This window comes from Onthophagus taurus, chromosome 10, assembly GCF_036711975.1.
Source record: "Onthophagus taurus isolate NC chromosome 10, IU_Otau_3.0, whole genome shotgun sequence".
Classification (NCBI taxonomy): Eukaryota; Metazoa; Arthropoda; class Insecta; order Coleoptera; family Scarabaeidae; genus Onthophagus; species Onthophagus taurus.
In genome coordinates this window covers 1,691,070-1,709,403 of record NC_091975.1, presented here as the reverse complement: position 1 = coordinate 1,709,403, position 18,334 = coordinate 1,691,070, and the positions used below count along the sequence as shown (strand labels likewise).

The 18,334-nt window shown below is 31.6% G+C and overlaps 3 protein-coding genes across 5 annotated transcripts; all 3 read right to left on the bottom strand.

Moving 5' to 3' along the window:
* Nucleotides 1–68: 68 nt before the first annotated feature.
* Nucleotides 69–11,419, bottom strand: LOC111428348 (uncharacterized protein PF3D7_1120600). The gene is made up of 6 exons (XM_023063833.2): nt 11,038–11,419; nt 10,593–10,977; nt 6,645–10,536; nt 3,863–5,552; nt 1,404–3,803; nt 69–1,342 (listed from the first exon to the last, which is right to left on the bottom strand). The coding sequence occupies exons 1-6, from the start codon at nt 11,183–11,185 to the stop codon at nt 738–740; spliced, it is 9,120 nt and encodes a 3,039-aa protein (XP_022919601.2). The 5' UTR covers nt 11,186–11,419; the 3' UTR covers nt 69–737.
* Nucleotides 11,420–11,887: 468 nt separating this feature from the next.
* On the bottom strand, nt 11,888–15,396 carry LOC111428427 (angiotensin-converting enzyme-like). The gene is made up of 7 exons (XM_023063928.2): nt 15,218–15,396; nt 14,413–14,634; nt 13,961–14,116; nt 13,674–13,902; nt 13,349–13,623; nt 13,152–13,300; nt 11,888–13,097 (listed from the first exon to the last, which is right to left on the bottom strand). The coding sequence occupies exons 2-7, from the start codon at nt 14,620–14,622 to the stop codon at nt 12,083–12,085; spliced, it is 2,034 nt and encodes a 677-aa protein (XP_022919696.1). The 5' UTR covers nt 14,623–14,634; nt 15,218–15,396; the 3' UTR covers nt 11,888–12,082.
* A 293-nt stretch (nt 15,397–15,689) lies between these two features.
* On the bottom strand, nt 15,690–17,994 carry LOC111428416 (LIM zinc finger domain containing stck). 3 transcript variants are annotated; one of them, XM_023063918.2, is made up of 6 exons: nt 17,739–17,994; nt 17,024–17,140; nt 16,660–16,965; nt 16,343–16,601; nt 16,143–16,284; nt 15,690–16,087 (listed from the first exon to the last, which is right to left on the bottom strand). In XM_023063918.2, the coding sequence occupies exons 2-6, from the start codon at nt 17,125–17,127 to the stop codon at nt 15,885–15,887; spliced, it is 1,014 nt and encodes a 337-aa protein (XP_022919686.1). In that variant the 5' UTR covers nt 17,128–17,140; nt 17,739–17,994; the 3' UTR covers nt 15,690–15,884. The 3 variants fall into 3 exon arrangements, with proteins under 3 accessions (XP_022919686.1, XP_022919685.1, XP_022919684.1); XM_023063917.2 differs by having other exon boundaries at nt 17,643–17,851; XM_023063916.2 differs by lacking the exon at nt 17,739–17,994 and adding an exon at nt 17,222–17,526.
* Nucleotides 17,995–18,334: the final 340 nt, after the last annotated feature.

Sequence of the window (18,334 nt, the reverse complement as noted above, 5' to 3'; positions counted from 1 at the left end):
AAGATGCGCCATCACGGGGGAACTAAAATTTTTTAGGGGGGAAATTTAAACGTCGAAATTTATCCAAGTAAATTTTCCACGTTATTTTATTAATATGTGCATTTACAAAATAAAGAAAAATTATTACAAGAAACGAATCGGTAATAGTTAGAGATAACTAATACTTAAATAGTAGAAAATATCGATATAATATTATAGATTCATTCACTTGTGGGATGGGTAAAATGTTCTTTATTTTTGTTATAAAAAAATATCTTATTGGAAGTAATACATTTTTAAAGAATTGCACTATTAATTTGGAGTGGATGAAAGGCGATGTTACACCATAATGTTGTATATATGTGTATATACCTTTATCATAAACATAGTTTTTATTAATGCCAAGTAAATTGCATCATTAATAAATACTGTGTATATAAACTTCCCTTTTCACTAACTATATGTATTCTAAACGTTATTAGCAACGCAAACATATTATAAATCTTAACTTATATTATGTACAATAAATATATACACACCTACATATGGGGCACCTCTTACAAAGATCTTACAAAGATTAGTAGCCTATTAAAAAAAAATAATTATTTACAATATAAATATATATAAGACATATACATATATATTTCCTCCTAACAGGTAAAAAATAAAAAGTTACTAAAAAAAGAATCGTCCTTTTTCAATATAAAACAAAAATAAATAATTTAATTCTATTCGATATTTTCCGAACCGCACTCTAGCTATGTATCTAAATCATCTTCCCTTTGGCTCGAAAAGTACGACACCAACCCCCCAAATTCACCGCTGTTCTCTTCCTCGTATCCTTTAGCTGCCTCCTGAGGTGAATTCGTTTCCGAAAACTGCTCCCCGTACGGATAATTCATGTTTTCTTCCCCTCCTATATTCGGAGGCATATAAAAGTAACTGGTCGGGTGCTGTACAGACGGTTGATACGGCATCCTGATATGTGATGAGGGCGGCACCACCGGAGGTGTACCAAATCTCGGTGCCAGTTGCGGTGGCGGTGGTGTTGGTTGAGGTGGTTGCCTAGGATGCTGGGGTTGTTCAACCGTTTTAGAGGAACCTTCTGATTCAGGTGGCACCGTAACCGGTGATTCCCCGTCTTCAGGTGTACTCCCAGTTGGTGGTATAACCACCGACGCACCTCCGGTAGGTGGTGCTTCCAACGAATGATGTTGATATATCCCTCCAGGTGGTGGTGGTGGTGGCGGCGGCGCTGGGAGTCTTAATCTTAATTGGGGTTGGTTTGGTACTGGGCTACTCCGGTGGAAAGGATTTAATAGTGGAGCTGGAGGCGGTCGATATTGTGGTGATGGAGCATTCCCTAATTTATTAATTAATTAATTCATTATTAAAAATTAATTAAAAAAATTTTTTTTACTTACCTTGAATGTAAGGTGGCACAATAGGTGGTGCGGGTGGCATCGCAGCATTTCCAGGTGGAGGTCCCGCTTCTCCAGCAACTGCTTGTTCGCCATAAAACCCATCAATTTGGCCGTAATTTCCTGGCGGTCGCCCCCCTTGAAGCATCCTCGTGATCACCGAAGGAACCGGTTGTGTTTGTGCGAAAGGTTGCGGGGGAGCCGCCACCGCTAATTTAGCCGTTTGTATTTCCGAAGTAGTATTTTCATTCGGTGTTGGAACAACAATCGGGGGTGGTCCAGGAGTTGATGCGGCCGCTGCAGCAGCAGCCGCGGCTTCCTTTTCTAACGTTTTCTTCCCTTTACCACGTCCACGTCGTTTCTTTGGGGAATCCGTTTCCGATAAGGAGTTAATTGGATTATTGAGTTGATTTATATCTAAGTTGGGTGGGTTTGATGATAAAATTTCGTTAGGATTTTTAGGAACTCCATCATTATTAGGGTTATAATTTTTAGGCTTTCTCCCTCGTTTTTGAGGAATTTTCGGTGGAGGTTTTTCCTCTTCATCATCGCCTTCATGTACTTTCTTTTGTGCTTCTCTTTCTTTTCGCTTTTTCTCCTTTTCTAATTGCAATGCCATTAATTGGAGTTGTTTATTAGCGTACTCCTCTTCTTCCATTAACTTCTCCATTTCCTCCTCATCCATTTCTTCCAAATTTCGATTCATAGCTTCAATGGGATTGATCTCATCCTCTTCTTCGTCTTGGTTTCCACCGCTTTCTTTTATTTTTTCTGATACATTTTGTTGGGATACGACTACATTTGATTGAATAACAATTTTAGGTGGCTCTAAATTGGATGTGTTGTTTTTAATTTCTTGGATCTTTTTGATTTCTTCTTCATCGAGCGCCTCATCATCCTCCTCGTCTTGTTCGGCGTCTTCGGCAACGAAATCATCGTCGCTTTCGAGTTTTTCGTTTGGTTTTTTTGGTTCGTCATCGTCGCTATCCGAAGCTAAAACGGCCGCGTAATTAATTTTTTTTCCTCGAGTTCTTCGCCCGATTTCCATGTCATCATCTTCGTCATCATTTAACCCGCCGTATTTAATTTTCCTTTTCTTTTTATTAACGTGGCGCTCGTCTTCGTCGGAATCGTCGAAACGTTTCTTTGATTTTTTTGGTTTTCGTTTCTTCGGAGATGAAGATGAAACGTTGTTTCTCTTGCTTCGTTTTCTTCTACCCCACGATTGGTCGCTTTCTTCTGACTCAGTTTCCGTCCACGGTCTATGACCACCTTTTTTTCGTTTCTTCTCTTCTTCTTCTTCATCGTCGTCGTCGGAATCATCGTTAATAAAATCTCTATCGTAACGTGACCTTCTCGCCCTTGTCGATCGACGAACAGGTCCTTTTTTCCTACCTCCACCACCATAATCGCTACTATCACTGCCGAGATCTTCTTCGTAATCATCTTCGTCCTCATCCGAACTTGATCCTTTAAAGTCTTCGTCGGAATCAGCGTCATCTTCGCTACTCACATCTAAACTATTTAGTTTTCTCGGTTTTTTCCTTCCAATTAATTTTTTAGCTGGTTTAATTGGTTCTTCGTCTTCTTCTTCGTCAGATTCTTGTTCGGTGCGTTTGTGCTCAATTTCAGTTGAAACTTCGGGAATATTTTCTGGTTTTTCGCTTTGTTTTTCAGGTTCTTTTTGTACTGAGTTTTCTTCAGAAACTTCTTCTGGCGGTTTTGTTACATCACTTTTCTCTTCGTCTTTTGCATTAACAATCGTCGAAATATCTTTACCTTTCCCTTGATTTCCAGCTCCCTTCACAGCATCCATCTCATCTCGAATAGCGGAATTAATTAATTCATCATAATCTTGAAACCGATAACTATGTGCTTGCCTGCGTTGTCTTAATTGATAAATAGGCTCATCCTCGCTATCCGATTCAGATTCACTTCCACTTTCGTCTTCGTCGTTACTGCTTTCAGAGTCTGAACTTTCACTTTCTTCATCGACTTTATTAGCACGTTTTTTCATTACTGGTAAATCTTTATTTTGAATTGACTTCTTAACCGGAAGTACGTTAGCTAAACTGATACCAACGTACGCTAAACGTTCACGACGTCGAACAACAATTTGCCGCTTGGCAAGTTTTTTATCGAAATCGATCAATTTCCTTTCGAGATTTTTAACAAGCATAACATGTTGACATGGTGGACAAAACCAGTCGCCTTCGGGAATGACAAGAAGGGCCGGACGTAAACAAGAACAATGCCAGCCATTTTCGCAACCATCGCATAACAAAATCCATTCCGGGTGATCTTTTTTGCCACATTTTTGACAAGAACAATCGTCGACTTCCTCGCAATCATCTTCTTTACGAGCCGTTCTTGCGCGTTTTAATGGTTGCACCTCTTCGCCTCCTAAAAATTTTAAATGAAATAAATTAATGTTTAATTTGTCAACAAATATAAAAATTTACCTTCTATGTCACTTTCTGGTGAAAATTCATGGTCTGATTTAAATAATGGACTTCCGGGATCAGAAATTTCCTCTTCCTCTTCTTCTGCGACTTCCTCATTTGAACTTGAATCGCTTGAGGATCTCCATGGATTACTTTCATCAAAAATTTTTCTTGGATCAACGTTTTTCCTCCGCTTCTTCTTCTTTTTTCTCAATTCAGATTCATCGTCGCTTTGTATAAGAATGGGTTCATCTTCTTGAGTTGAGGTTTTTGATTTTTTATGTTTAACCTTTTCAACTTTATAATCTTTATCTTCGTCTTTTTTGCTACTTTTTCGTTTCTTTTCGACGTCCATCATCGTCATCTCCTCAATTTTTCGCCTTTCCGCTTCCTCCCTAATCTTTAACTGAGCGATTCTTCGACTTTGTCGTACATTTCCAGGAGTTGTTTCTAAGAAATCAATTGATTCGGGAATATCCAACCCCAAAAGGGTCTTTTTCCTTTTGTATCCACCCTTATTAACGGGCGGTTTCTTTTTCGCCTCAACTATTTCTTTCTCTTTCGTTTTTTCTCCATCTTCATCCTCGCTGCTGATCGTTTCCTTTTTCTTCTGTTCCTCGACACTTCTCCTTAAATCTTTATCAACTTGTCGTTTTCCTCTTAACTTTCGTTTCTTTGATGATAAAACTTCTTCGTCATCGTCATTACCGTTGTTACTTCCACCACCTTTTTCGACATCTTCCCGTGTCCGTTTTTTTCTTACCACTTCTTTCGTAGATCTCGGTGGAGAATCTGTTACATCCAATTGAAATGTACTCAAAGTCATCGTTTTAACTGTTGGAGTAACTTCCACGCAATCATCGCTATCGTTTTGACCATCATCTTCAATTAAAATGATATCGTTACTGTTGTTATCATCATTTAAATCGTCGAAATCATCATCATCCACTTCTTCTGGATCATCGTCTGCGTCATGAATAGTTTCAACCATCATCTCTGGTAAATCATCTATGTTATTATCATCATCACTACTTGCTGATTTTATAGAAAGTGGTGATGGTGTACTTTGTTTTGGTTCTTGTAATTTTTGGATGTTAACGCAAGATAAAAATGGACCGTTTGTTTTTGGTTTTTCTTCTGATGTATCATTGTTTGTTTCGTCTATATCGACTATTGTTTCATTTCTATCTTTATTTATTTCATCTTCGTCTTTATTTGTTTCACCTTTATCTCTTTTTTTCTTCTTTGCAACAATACCTTTTTTTGCTTTATCATTTTCTTTCATTGTTTCTTCCTTTTCTAACTTAGTTTCATTTTTATCCTTTTTTGCTTCTTCTTTATCTTTCTTTACTCCATCTATATCTTCCTTTGCCCCATATTTATCTTTCTTTCCTTCACCTTCATTCATCACATCATCCTTTTCTATATTCGCTTCACCTTCTTCTACATTAGTTTCATCTTTATCTTTTTTCGTTTCGTTTTTTCTTTTTTCCTTCTTTTCGGTTTCAATTCTTGGAGATGGTGACGAAGAATTTTTAGTGAGTTTTGATCGTTTCGATTGTATTTCGATGGGATTTTCCTCTTCGGTAGATTTTTGTGTAGCATTTTTTACATTGTAATTAGGGTGCGATCTTCCACGACGCTTCATCTTAGGTAATTCAGGTAAAATTACGGCATCGCCCGCTTTTTTTCTGGTACTTCTTCGTACCTATATAAAAAATAAATTAAATGTAAAATAGCTAACTTATCACAAAAATCGCCGACTAAAACAAACAAGTTTGAATAAATCTAAGAAAACTAACCTCCGCAAATTGTTTATGTGTTTGTAATTTGGTTTGATTTACATTTTTCGGCATACCGTACTAATATTATTTATTATAGTTTGCTTAACAAGTGTCAGAACCTGTCCAGAACTCTTCTAATTCTTATTACACATGCGCTTTAGCTTTCTTGCGCCGTAACGTGGTAAACTCCGATTACCAATTCGTTATTCTATCAGTAAGTAATTGTAGTAAATAATAAACACCATATTTATAGACAATACACAAACACTTTGTGAATTCTTTGCGAATTGTTTGATAAAGATTGCGGCATGCTAATCGCATGAACTATTTCAAGTGATACTAACGAAATAATTTTAGTAAATAAAAAGGATTATTATTACTTAACTTGTATTAAAAAAGTCGACAATTTAATAATTATTTTAAAGGGTTCAGTGAAGTTTCGATGATGAAAATGCATACTTTAGGTGTGTTACGTGAAATAGATGGTAAATGGAGAACCCAAAAAAATTGTTGGTTTCTTTTTAAAGCGTTATAACCTTAAATTGAAACTTCACCTGTCAAAGAATTTTTCAGAATACAGTAACTAACGACATCTAATTTTCGTCACAATAAGCAAAAAATTAAAGCAAATTTTGTCGGTAATGAAGAAATTTCCAATTGAACTAACTTCAAAATCTTAAAAATTTAAAAAAATAATTTTCACAGCTCAGTAACAATCAGCGTCGATTTCGAGATCCTGACAGCTCAGAATTATGCCACAATTTTACTCAGATTTAAATCGATTACAATTTCAGTAAATAAATTTTATCTCCTCCAGATGTCGCTATGTTGACATAAAATTGACACATTAAAATAATGCTAACCTCAAACCTAAATATCACTACATAAACATAAAATAGGAGTAAATTTTATACAAATTCTCTTGTTATTGTATGATAATTTACCAATTACTAATTTGCAAGATACAACTCGAGCAAAATACTAAAGAAACTCTACAACATTTGAAGTTAACTAACCTGTATTGGTTCTTGTGTTGAAGATTCTCCATTTTCAACGTTAGCATCAACATCTTTCGTTTTAACGACCTTTTTCTTCACTCCAACTCCTTTTTCTTTTATCTCATCCTGAGCAGGTGATTTAACATTTTTTACGTCATCATTATCTCCACCACCTTTGATATCAACTCTTTTTTGATTTTTTTCAACACTTTTATTAACTTTTTCATCAATATTCAATTCTGTCTCAACGACTTTTAATTCATCTTCATCAACATTTAATTCATTTTTATCAAGGTTTATTTCATTCTTATTAACATTTAGTTCATCTTTATCAAGATTTAATTCATCTTTATCAACGTTTAATTCATCTTTATCAACGTTTAATTCATCTTTATCAACATTTAATTCATCTTTATCAACATTTAATTCATCCTTATCAACATTTAATTCATCTTTATCAAGATTTAGTTCATTTTCATCGACATTTAATACATTTTCACTTGCATTAAATTCTTTCTCATCATCATCAATAAAAATTTCCTTTGAGACATTCGGTGAAGAATTTTCTGAAGGCGAATTAGTAATTAATTCAGGTTCATCCGAGTCAGGAGAATCGTCTTGGTCGTCAAGATTTATAATAGGAATTGAAGCTTCTTCGTCAGTTTTGGCGCATTTTTCCACAACATCATTTAAAATTGATTCTACCTCTTCAATTTCAGTGTTTTTATCTAAATCATCGGTTATTTCAATAACTTCAGTTGCTTTTTCCAACAGTTTTGTTTCGTTTTCTTTTAGGTTATCAATTTTAAGGTTATGTTTACTGTCATCTTCAAGATTTTCTGTTTTATTAGTGGTTGCCATAGTTACAATATCATTTGATTTAAAACTAATTATTTCGTCATCTTTTTCTTCGGATAAAACATTTATTTTGGAATTAATCAATTCAGTTTCTTTTAATTCTTCAACGATCGGCGATTTTCTAGAAATTTCATTTTCCTTTTCACTTTTTAATAATTTTTGAACGATTTCTTCTTGTTCATCACCTTCAATATCCAGAGAGGAATTAATTTGATTTTCACTTTGACATAATACATCACTGTTTTCATCATTTAAATTTTCATTATCAGAGTCATTTATTTTCTCATTATCTTTATCAATTTGATTCGAAGGCACATCATTAATTTTTAACACTCGATTTCTATCATTATTATTATCCACATTAACTATGTCCGAAGAAATTTCTTTTTCGGAAGTTGTTGACACCAAATTCGTTTTTGTTTCGATTAAAACACATTCTTCATTTTTATCGTTTGAGTCTTTATTACTTTCTTCATTCAAACTTGTAGACTTTGTTGATAGATCAATAAGAATTGCTTCATTTTGCTGATTTTCGATGGAGACTTCTGAATTATCAGACGTTTCATGATTTGATTGAAGCTCTTCTTTTTGTGATTCCTCTTCTTCTGCTTTATTAAATTGTGTATTTTCAATTTGATCATCAATAACATCAGGTTCTTTTAAATTTTCTTTATTATCTTTACAAGTTGTTATTACTAATTCTTTGGATTCTATAAAATTTTGTAATTCTGAATCATTTTCCACATTCAAGTTTTTTTCTTTAGAGATTGATTCAATTTGGTCAATCTTATCTTCTACTTCTTTATTATCTTCACCACAATCTTGTAAATGATCTAATTCTTGGTTTTCTGTACTTTTTTCTTCAATACTTAAAGCTTTATTTTCTAATGTTTCATTTTTCTCTATTATTTCTATTTCTTCTTCTTTATCTTTTAATTTTTCATCACATTCTTCAGTTTCCTCCAATTTTTCATCTCTTTTTTCTTGTAATTTTTCCAAATTGACCTCATCATTTTCTTTATTCGTTTCTTCCACTTTTTCTTCGGTATGATCGCCAACAAATTTTCCATCAGATTCTTTAGTTTCTTCATTTTCAGTTCTAGTTGGGCTTTCCGGAACTAATCTTTCACTACTTTCCTCAATTTCTTTATCGCTTTCTTTAATATTAAGATCGCTCGTCAAATTTGTTTCCCCAACAATCTCAATTTCCTCATTTCCCTTCATACATTCTTCCAAATTTGATTTTCCTTCACTTAAATTTGAGTCATCTAAAGAGATATTTCGTGCGTCACGCTCAAGTTGTTCAATTTTTCCATCGGTTGAGTCATCATGAAGAGAAATCATCTTAGTTTCTTGTTCCAAAGATTCAATATCATCTTCTTCTCCTTCTTCTTTTTGAAGTTCTGGTTCCACCTCACTCGTAGAATTATTATTTTGTGATTCATTTTCGTTGTTCAATTCTTTATCAATTATTTCTGTATCATTTTCTTCAATGTTCTCTTTACTTAATGCATCATTAACAATTAATTCATTTTTATCATCGTGTTTTGTACCTTCTTCAGTCATATTTTTCTCATTTTCTTGTACTTTTTCATCGTTTTGAATCTCTTTTATTACATCACTGGAATGTTCTGGTTTATTTACATCATTATTGTCTAATAATTTATCTACAATTTCAGGAACATGAGTCGAATTTAAATCATTAACTTTTACAGATTCATTTACATCAATATTTAAAGAGTCTTCATTAACATTTAAAGGCTCATCATTAATTTTTGAAGATTCTTCATTAACATTTAAAGACTGATCATTAATCTTTGCTACTTCTTCATTGACATTTAAAGGATGATCATTAATCTTTGCAGATACTTCATCAATATTTAAAAGCTGATCACTAATTTTTGAAGATTCTTCATTAACATTCAAAGGCTGATCATTAATCTTTGAAGATTCTTCATTAACATTTAAAGGCTGATCATTAATCTTTGAAGGAGTAGCATTAATTGAAGCTCCAAAACTTAAAGAAGCACCAATTGTGAATGTCTTTGAACCGAAAAAGAATGAACTGGTGGATTGTTCGGGGCATTTTTTAGAAGCTTCTTGAATATCATTGTTTGTGTTGTCATTTTTAATGTCAGTTTTAGTTTTGTCATCATCTTTTCCGGTCGATTCATTTCCGGTTTGACAATCATAACCATTCCCGGCGCCATAAAAATAAAAAGTATCCTCGATTTCCTCACTTACAATTATAGGACAAGATTTATTTGAGTGTCCGTTTCCTTGACCCCGAATTAACATAATTGGCTCCTCAATTTCTTCCCCAACTTCGTCGTTTTCATCATTCTCTTCATCCTCCTCCTCCTCCTCCATTTCTTCTTCCTCATCTTCGATTTCTTCTTCATCAAGATTTTCATCTTCTTCTTCATCAACATCTTCATCTTCGTCAGATTCCTCTTCAATTTGTGGTTCTTGCTGAGTTTTTTTAATTAAAAGTGTTGGCCGATTCATTCTACGTTGTTTTATACATTTGGGTTCTTCGATTTCATATTCTTCTAATGGTCTTTTGTAAGATAGAGCATCTTTACTTGCGCTTCTAACTGCTTTTCCAACAGAAACACTCGCACTTTCCTCCCTTATATATTTTCCTTTAATACCCATAAACTCCTTTTTTGGTTGATCCAAAACTGAGGGTTTCGATTTTATACTTAAATCTAATCCTTCGTTACTTTGGAAATTTTCATCATCATTTACACCATCAACATTTTTATCATGAACATTTTCATCATCAATTGAATTTTCATCAGTTAAATCATTTTGATCTTCATTGACTAAATCTTGAGTTTTCAATGTTTGATTTTGGGCGTTATCAGACTCATCAATTTTCAAGTCAACTGTGGATTTGGGATTTTTCGATTTTTGACCTGTATCTAAAATGGGTTTTTCAACAACCTCCACACTGTTACTATCTTCATTACTAACAGGTTCTGAGCTGCTTTTGGTGGAATCTCCATTATTTAATTGTGTGATTAGGTTAACTAAACCATCGCGATCTCTGTAAATTATTTTTAAACATTAAATATTCAGTTAAATCAAAAAAATATATATTACTTTGCAATAAGTGACCAACTTTCATCATCAGGGTCATCTTTATAAACTTTTATTCGACATGATTCGTCACATTGATACCAATAAATCCTTCCAGAAGAGTCCCTTCCAATTGGTTGTGAACGAAGTTCTATAGCAGACATTTTATTAATATCATTTTTAAATTTTTGATTATAATCAAATTGCATCTCAAGTAGTTGCTTTAAAATCCTCAATTTAGATCCAATCCTAGCTTTTTTATAACCAAACCTTTCCAATTCCCATCCGTCTTTACTACAATATGTAGTGTGACAAAGCTTTATAAGTGCCCTTTCCCAACGTTCAGAAGATACAGACTTCCTCGCCTTCCTCAATAACTTTATGTGAAGGTCAATAAGTGCTTGAGGAACTAAAACAACAACAATAACAATTAACCTTTTAAAATTTATTTACTTAATTTCTAACTAACCTTCTTGGGTATTTTCGAGCATTTCTTGTAAATCCAAAAAGTCTATGTTATTAAGACCGCACATCGCCCCGAAACGTTCGAGGAAACCGCAGATGACGGCGAAATTTGGATCGGCATCGCAAGAAGCTTCACTGTTCTCGGTCGCCATTTGTTGTACCCCTCCGGGTAAGTTGACAGCGGCGGCCTTAAAAAGAGCGTCTAATAAACGACGCCCGAACGACGACGCGACGCCCTTGAGTCCCTTGCATACCACCTACACTAATAACGATTCTTCACTATAAGAAAAACAACACCACCGAATCGAAACTCTTAACTTCTTCAATTTAAGAGCTCCATAAACGCGCTCATATAATATGAGATACACACAACGAGTGAGCATCGGTTTATAAACAGCGTAGACGGTATTTAAAGTATTAGAATCTAGATGGGGTTGCTTTATGTCAATTAATTCTTTCCTTAAAATGCTGTATTTTAATCCACTTAATAAAGTAATTGAATAAATTAGGATTGATACGGTTTATGTTAATGTAATAACAAGGTTATGACAATAAATTTATAACAAATTAATAATTTTTGTAACTTGGTAACTTGAGAAAATGATTGATAGATGGCGAAAATTCTTTTTTAATTATTTTTGTATTATTTTATAGTTTCCGCATTATTAATTACAATTATTAAATTGATTATATTTTGAAATTATCAACATTATAATAAAATCGATTTTAAATAATAAAAAAATTTAAATTATAATTGTTTTAATTTTAATAAAGTACCAATAGATGGCGTTTTCACTAGCTAAATAATAATATTAATAACATTTTTTATCAATATAGTTTTATTTCTTCATAAATAGAATAAAAAAAGAATCATTAACAATAATTTTCAATTAGTTTGATTGTTGGTAAACCTTAAAAATGTAATGTGGTAATGATTATTTACAAGAAATGTGAAAGATATAATGTGTATTCTATAATACTAAATAAAAATCACCCGTCGATCAATCCAATCTATAAATAAATAAGTTATCGCATAATTAAATATTACTTTAAGCTTGAAATCGTCGATTATTACTTCTTGGTCGTTTCATTTTAACTAATCGCTTAAAAATTAACAATCCAACTATAATAACAGCACAAGCTGCGATTGTAATTAATATATAAAAACCATGTCCTAAACCAGTCTTTTCATTTGTATTATTTGAATCATTTTTTGGAGATTCTTTTTCTTCATCAACAATCTTTCTAGATAAATCAACATTAACTTTTGGAGTAGTTGTGTTTAAAAAGTCCGCAACGCTAATTGTTGTAGTTACTACATCTTCTTTTTTGTGTTTTTGTCGAGGTACGAATGCAAGAGGTTCTAATGGGGCTGTTTGAAAGTATTCTTGCAAAGATGAAAAATATGATTGAATTTCATAATGATATATTTGATCAATACTCCAATGCCACGAAACAAGTTCTGTGGGTGTCTTTAATGGGATGTCCTTGATAACAGATGGAAAATCGTTATCAAGAAGTTGATTTATTATACTTGGATTCTGTTCTAAAGTTAAATCAAGCGATGATAATAAGTTAAATTGTAAAACATTTCCTAAAAATTTCCCCAAGTATGGCTCATTTCGAATTATAAATTCGTCTTGAAGAAAATCTGGTTCATTGTTTGTTGATCCTTCGACACCTTGCGTTTTCATTCGTTCTTCCCACCAAGATTTAACGACATTTTCACTTGGATATTGGATTTCGTTAATCCTCCAAGTGTCCGCGGTGTAATAATAAGCTAATTTTGGCAAAACTCTGAGTGCAACTAATAATTTTGCGGTAAATAAATTTTCCGTTGCATTTAAATGAGTCGAAAATGCGTTTTGTTCGGTGAAATCATCATAAGGCATGTTGTGTATTGCTATTGTTGAAGCTAAGCTTTTTATTCCTTCTTCTACAAAGGAAGATTTTATTTCTCTGTAAGGTAGAGAGGTATAATCAACATTTTTTAATCCTAATTCAAACGATTTTTCTTGTGTATTTAGATACTCAACCCAAGAGGTTTTATTACAAGTTAATAATCTGTAAAAAAAAATATTTGGAGATATTATGATTTGTAATTTTTTTAAATCTTACATTGAATATTCTTCTGAACAGAATGAAATAACTTCTCCTGGACATACATTTGTATTAAAATTACTTTTTTTCCAAAACCTTTCTGGGTTGTGTTTAAACTTTAAAGTTTCTGCAACTTTATTACAGTGTTGATAAACATGTTTTTTGCTCTAAAAATGATTAATTAAAACAAAATATGGAACAATAAATCTTTTTACTTTTTCTTGAAGCGTTAAAATGGCATCTTGATAAATTTGTTGATGTGGTAAAATTATTTCAGCCAAATTACTCCAATCTTCACCAAATTTACTTCCAGTTAAATAAACGGGGATGTATGTGAAATTCGTTTTATAATAATTATTGAGTCTATCAAGTACAAAAGTATGAAATTCTTTATAAAATGGCTCTATCTCCACCCAAATATTTTTGATGTCTTCATAAGCGTTGGGGTATTGAACAAAATCCTCCCAATGTTGAATAAAATCGTAGTTATCTAAAAAATATAAATAAATTTCTTATTTCAACTAAAATAGGATTTTTTACCGTTTAATTTGGCAGTTTTTTCAAGTAAAAATAAAATCTCTGTAAAATTAACGGTAATATTTAAATTTTCATTCCATGTACTCCAAATTTTTTCTAAATAAGTTAAGTTTCGTGAAGAACCCAATTTTTCTTCATACTCTCGTCGGTTTAAGTATTTTTCTGTATTATTAGGATCTTGAACCAAATTATTTCTTATTTTCTCCACAACCCCATTCGAAAATTCCGTTAACTTAGCAAAATTAAAATAATTAAAAGATAAAAGAAACACAATAAGATAATAAACTCACCTTTAATAAATCGTTATCTTCCAACATTGCACTATTTGGTTTTAATAGCATTTGGTGCATATTAACATATTCGGAAGGAATACTATCAGCGTCTTTTGTAGCCATATCTTTCGATTGACTTCTTAAATATCTACTATACTTTAATTCGGCGTTTATCTATTTGAAAATGAATTAATAATTAAACATAAATTTATTAATTAAATAAGCGGCGGTTTTGTGAACTAAGTGCTGTCAAACATTTTTCAAAATATCATTTTGCGGTAACTTTATTATGATATTTCGAATCAATTCATCACTCACGCATTAAAAAGAAATAATTTTTACATTTATAAATTTGTTGATCGTTGTGGCTATGTGGTATAATAAAGAATATAATTATAAAAAAACGTTTCCTACTTTATCGACATTTTAAACTAATTTTTTAAATAATTAAATTTAAGAAAAAAATTAACCTTCTCTTTAGACGAGTTAGTCCCCAATAAAAAATTTCTTCTAACATTTGAATATTCATCATAATAATCAATTAAGTCGTACAAAACAAAGGCCCATTCGGTATTTATCCTCTCTAATTTCTCTTCTTCAGTTTCTTCATCATATTCTTCCTCACTATAGCCATTATTTATTAACAACAATGTTAGTAAGAAAATTAATTTTAATTCCATTTCTTTATAAACCTAAAAAAATATACGATTAAATTTTATGAAATGATTCAGCAACATTTTATGGCCCATATCAGTAGTTTAATAATTATGTTATCTTCTTTTGTGTTAAATTTTAATGTGTTAATCATAGAAGAAAAATTAGTAATGAATAAAATTTTAACATGAAATCCTTGAATCTTTTTATAGATATTTGTATTTATAACACGTTTTATATTGCTTAAAAAAATAAATAATAAGGTAAAACAAGTACAAAACGTACTCAAATATTATATAATAAGCTCTTATTGTGTTCTTAAAACAATTTGAATTGGAATGGAAACTCGATAAGATAACGATTTTTATCTTAGTATTCGATTTAAATGACTAATAATTAAAAATGATCAAACTAAAATACCACAAATTTGATCTTTGAACTATTAACCATTTACTAAAAGGTTTATTTTAACTGGAACACGCAGAATGAATCATCCTTATCTAAATTAACTGGAAATCGTTAAAAGAATTGTTGTTTCCGTTCCAATAACAATAACAACTTTCCCTTTTTTTAATTCAACAGGATAGAGAAGGTTTGAAGAAAAACTTAACGAAAACTTACGTTCTTTACAATTCTAACCTATAAATTAAGTTGAGATAAAATTTAATTAATAAAAACTATTCAATTAGCAACATAACACCACTAAGAAAAACCACAATCAAACGTTTATTTCACGTTTGATAACGTTTTTAACAACAAATTCTGAAAGATCTTGACAGCAGCATAACCTAAAATGAACTGAACTCAAATAATGCTAATTTCACGCGTTTCCAAGTGACTTTGAAAATTTAAATTTTATTTGCGCATGCGTATTTATACCTTAAGAATGAAAACTCTTTTTTTGTAATCGAGGCCATTTTAAATTTATCCATAATTAATATTCAAAAATTGTTAAATGTTGTTTCATTTAAACTTTGACTTTAATGATTAAACAACCCTTTTTGTTACAATTTCTCTTTTTGTAACAATATTGATAGATGGCGCTAAAACTACGTGTCAAAAATCAGGTTTTTAACTTAATAAAAAAATAAGATATTTTCAATAATTTGTTTATTAAAAGTGTTAAAAAATTACATTGATTAAAATTAGCACCAATTTCTAATTGAATACGTTAAGGCACTGCAAAAATATTCTTACTAAAATTTTATGAAGAAGCGAACGTTAATACATTTTACATTAAAAATTAATAAAATTAATTAAAAAAAAAGTTTACAAATTAACAGTTAAATTAATTCTGTTCGTTTCTTTGTGGTGTAGCATTATGTTGTTTTCTTAACCTCTTCTTTAACTCTGAAGGGAACTTATCGTAACATTTCTTACAAACAGGCTTCAGATCGTACTCAAAGAACTTCGTTTTTTGATTCATTTTTTGGTCGCATACTGAACAAGCGAAATGATGAACACACCAAGCTTTATTTAAAGCCGTAAAAACTACAAAATTAAAATAAAACATTAAATAATAACCTCAAAAATAAAAAATGTTTACCATCTCCAGCTATAACTTGATTACAAACGAAACACAAATTCCCAAAAAGTTGATGATAATGAGTTTCGCAATATGCCAAACCTTTTTTCTCATAATGGCGATGACCAAAGAAAGGTTTTTCACATTTAGCACAAACGAAATGCTAAAAAAAATTATAAAATATCATTAAGTCGTTTTAATATGATTTGGGTTCAAATTACTTCAACATGCCAATGTTTTCCTAAAGCTGTAACGACTCTTTCTTCGATGGGACGTCTACATGCCCCACAAATTGGAATTCCCATCTTATCGTGACATCTCAAACAATATAATTCGTTCATTTCATTTGCTGTGTAACCAGGTCTGCCCCGAACTTCTCTTGCGTTTGAATCGAGCTCAATTCCACAATTTGTGCAATTAAAATGGTAAGGGTGGTAAACTTCCCCACGGAATTTTAAAGGTTGATCATCAATAATCCCACTAAAAAAATATAAACAATTAAATAATGTTTAAAAAATTCTTTTGTATATATATTTACTGGCATTTATGACAAACATATTTTCCAAGTTTATCAGCTTTAACTTTTGCATTGCATTCATGACAAAGAGCTTGACCTGCATTTCGTATAAAACCGGTATCAGCAAGTTCCTTTTTGCACATGTGACAAAGGAAACATTTTACATGCCAATTAGCATTCATCGCTTTAATAACACGTCCAATGATGAATTCACCACATTTTCCACAACATGGCGCGAATAAAACTTGAAAATCGTGTTCGCAATATTTACGACCTTCGAATTCGTAAAAAATACCATCTTTAAACTCTTGAAAACATTGGGCACAACTAAAATATTAAAATATTTACAACAAATTTTAATTAAGTTGAAGTGAAATGAATTTACACAAAACATTGTTGATGCCACAATTCTCCAGTTGAATTCACAATTTTTTCTTGTGGTTCAAAACCATCCCCACATCTTGAACAAACCATGTTATCCAAAGACATCCCTCTGGCGATTCTGTAAACATCCACAAAAATTAATTAATAACCATCTTTTTATATGTAAATATTAATTTAAATTAGATAACCTAAAACACACCCAATTTGTAATTTTTTAACCTCATTATTGGATTGATTGGAACTAGCAGTATTTTGACTATTTCTTGGATTAGCAATTATTAGTAAACCACTCCCGTTTTGCGAATGATATTCTATGTCTTGAGAAATTGTGTCATAATCGAAATATGTGGAATAAGTATCATCACTTAAATTCAAACTGTCCTTAGAACGTGCACGACGTTTATAAAGTTCACTTTCAATGTGCGGGGGTAAATTTGGAGTGCTAGGAGAAGCATCTGGGTGCGTTGGAAACTTATACATGATGCGAGTGAATGTGTTAAGAGGAAAAAATGAGACTAACTTTAATATCTTATCAGTCTTAATAACAAATATTAGTTTATCTGTGATAAGATGAAAGTAATTTTGAAAGCGGTTGTGGGATTGTTTTGAGACTTGCTTACCCGGGCATAGGCGTCGGAGACATTTTTAAAAAAGGGGGCTCTTCAAAATTATGAAAAAAACTGATCTTTTTTGGATCTTCTTTACGCTGTTCTTACCTATTCAGATTCGCTAATAATGTCGAGTGTTGGTGTTTGTAAAGGCGCCCCGCTTAAAATGGGGTCCTTGAATACGCCTTTTAACGTAACACGAAACGTAACAGTACAAGAATAAACCAATAAACAGAGCATTGCTATTTTTGGAAGATTTTTGACGTTGACAGAAACACAGGTTATGGTGGGAATTTTAAATTGTTAGATTTTTTTTTAATTTACTTAAAAGCAATGGAATTTATTAAAAAAATAATTAAAAAATTACCTGCTTATTCAATTTGACCAGTTTATAACTAATTTCATTTTAATATTTAATTCTTAAAGGAATCGTTATCAAATTTCCTTAAAATCTTGTGGTTAATGACTCAGTTTTAATTTTAAACGAATTTGTAATAAGGCGTTTTTTATTTTATTAAGAAATCTATTCTTTTTGTTCACTTTTACGTATTTTTCATAAATTAAATATTATCAATTTTATATTATTTAAATTTTAGAGCGCCATCTAGCGTTAAAAGATTATATTTTGTTTGAATGTTGATTCTTTTCAACCAATTTTATTTTAGAATATTTAATCCTTTTATAAAGTATCATTAAAAAATAAA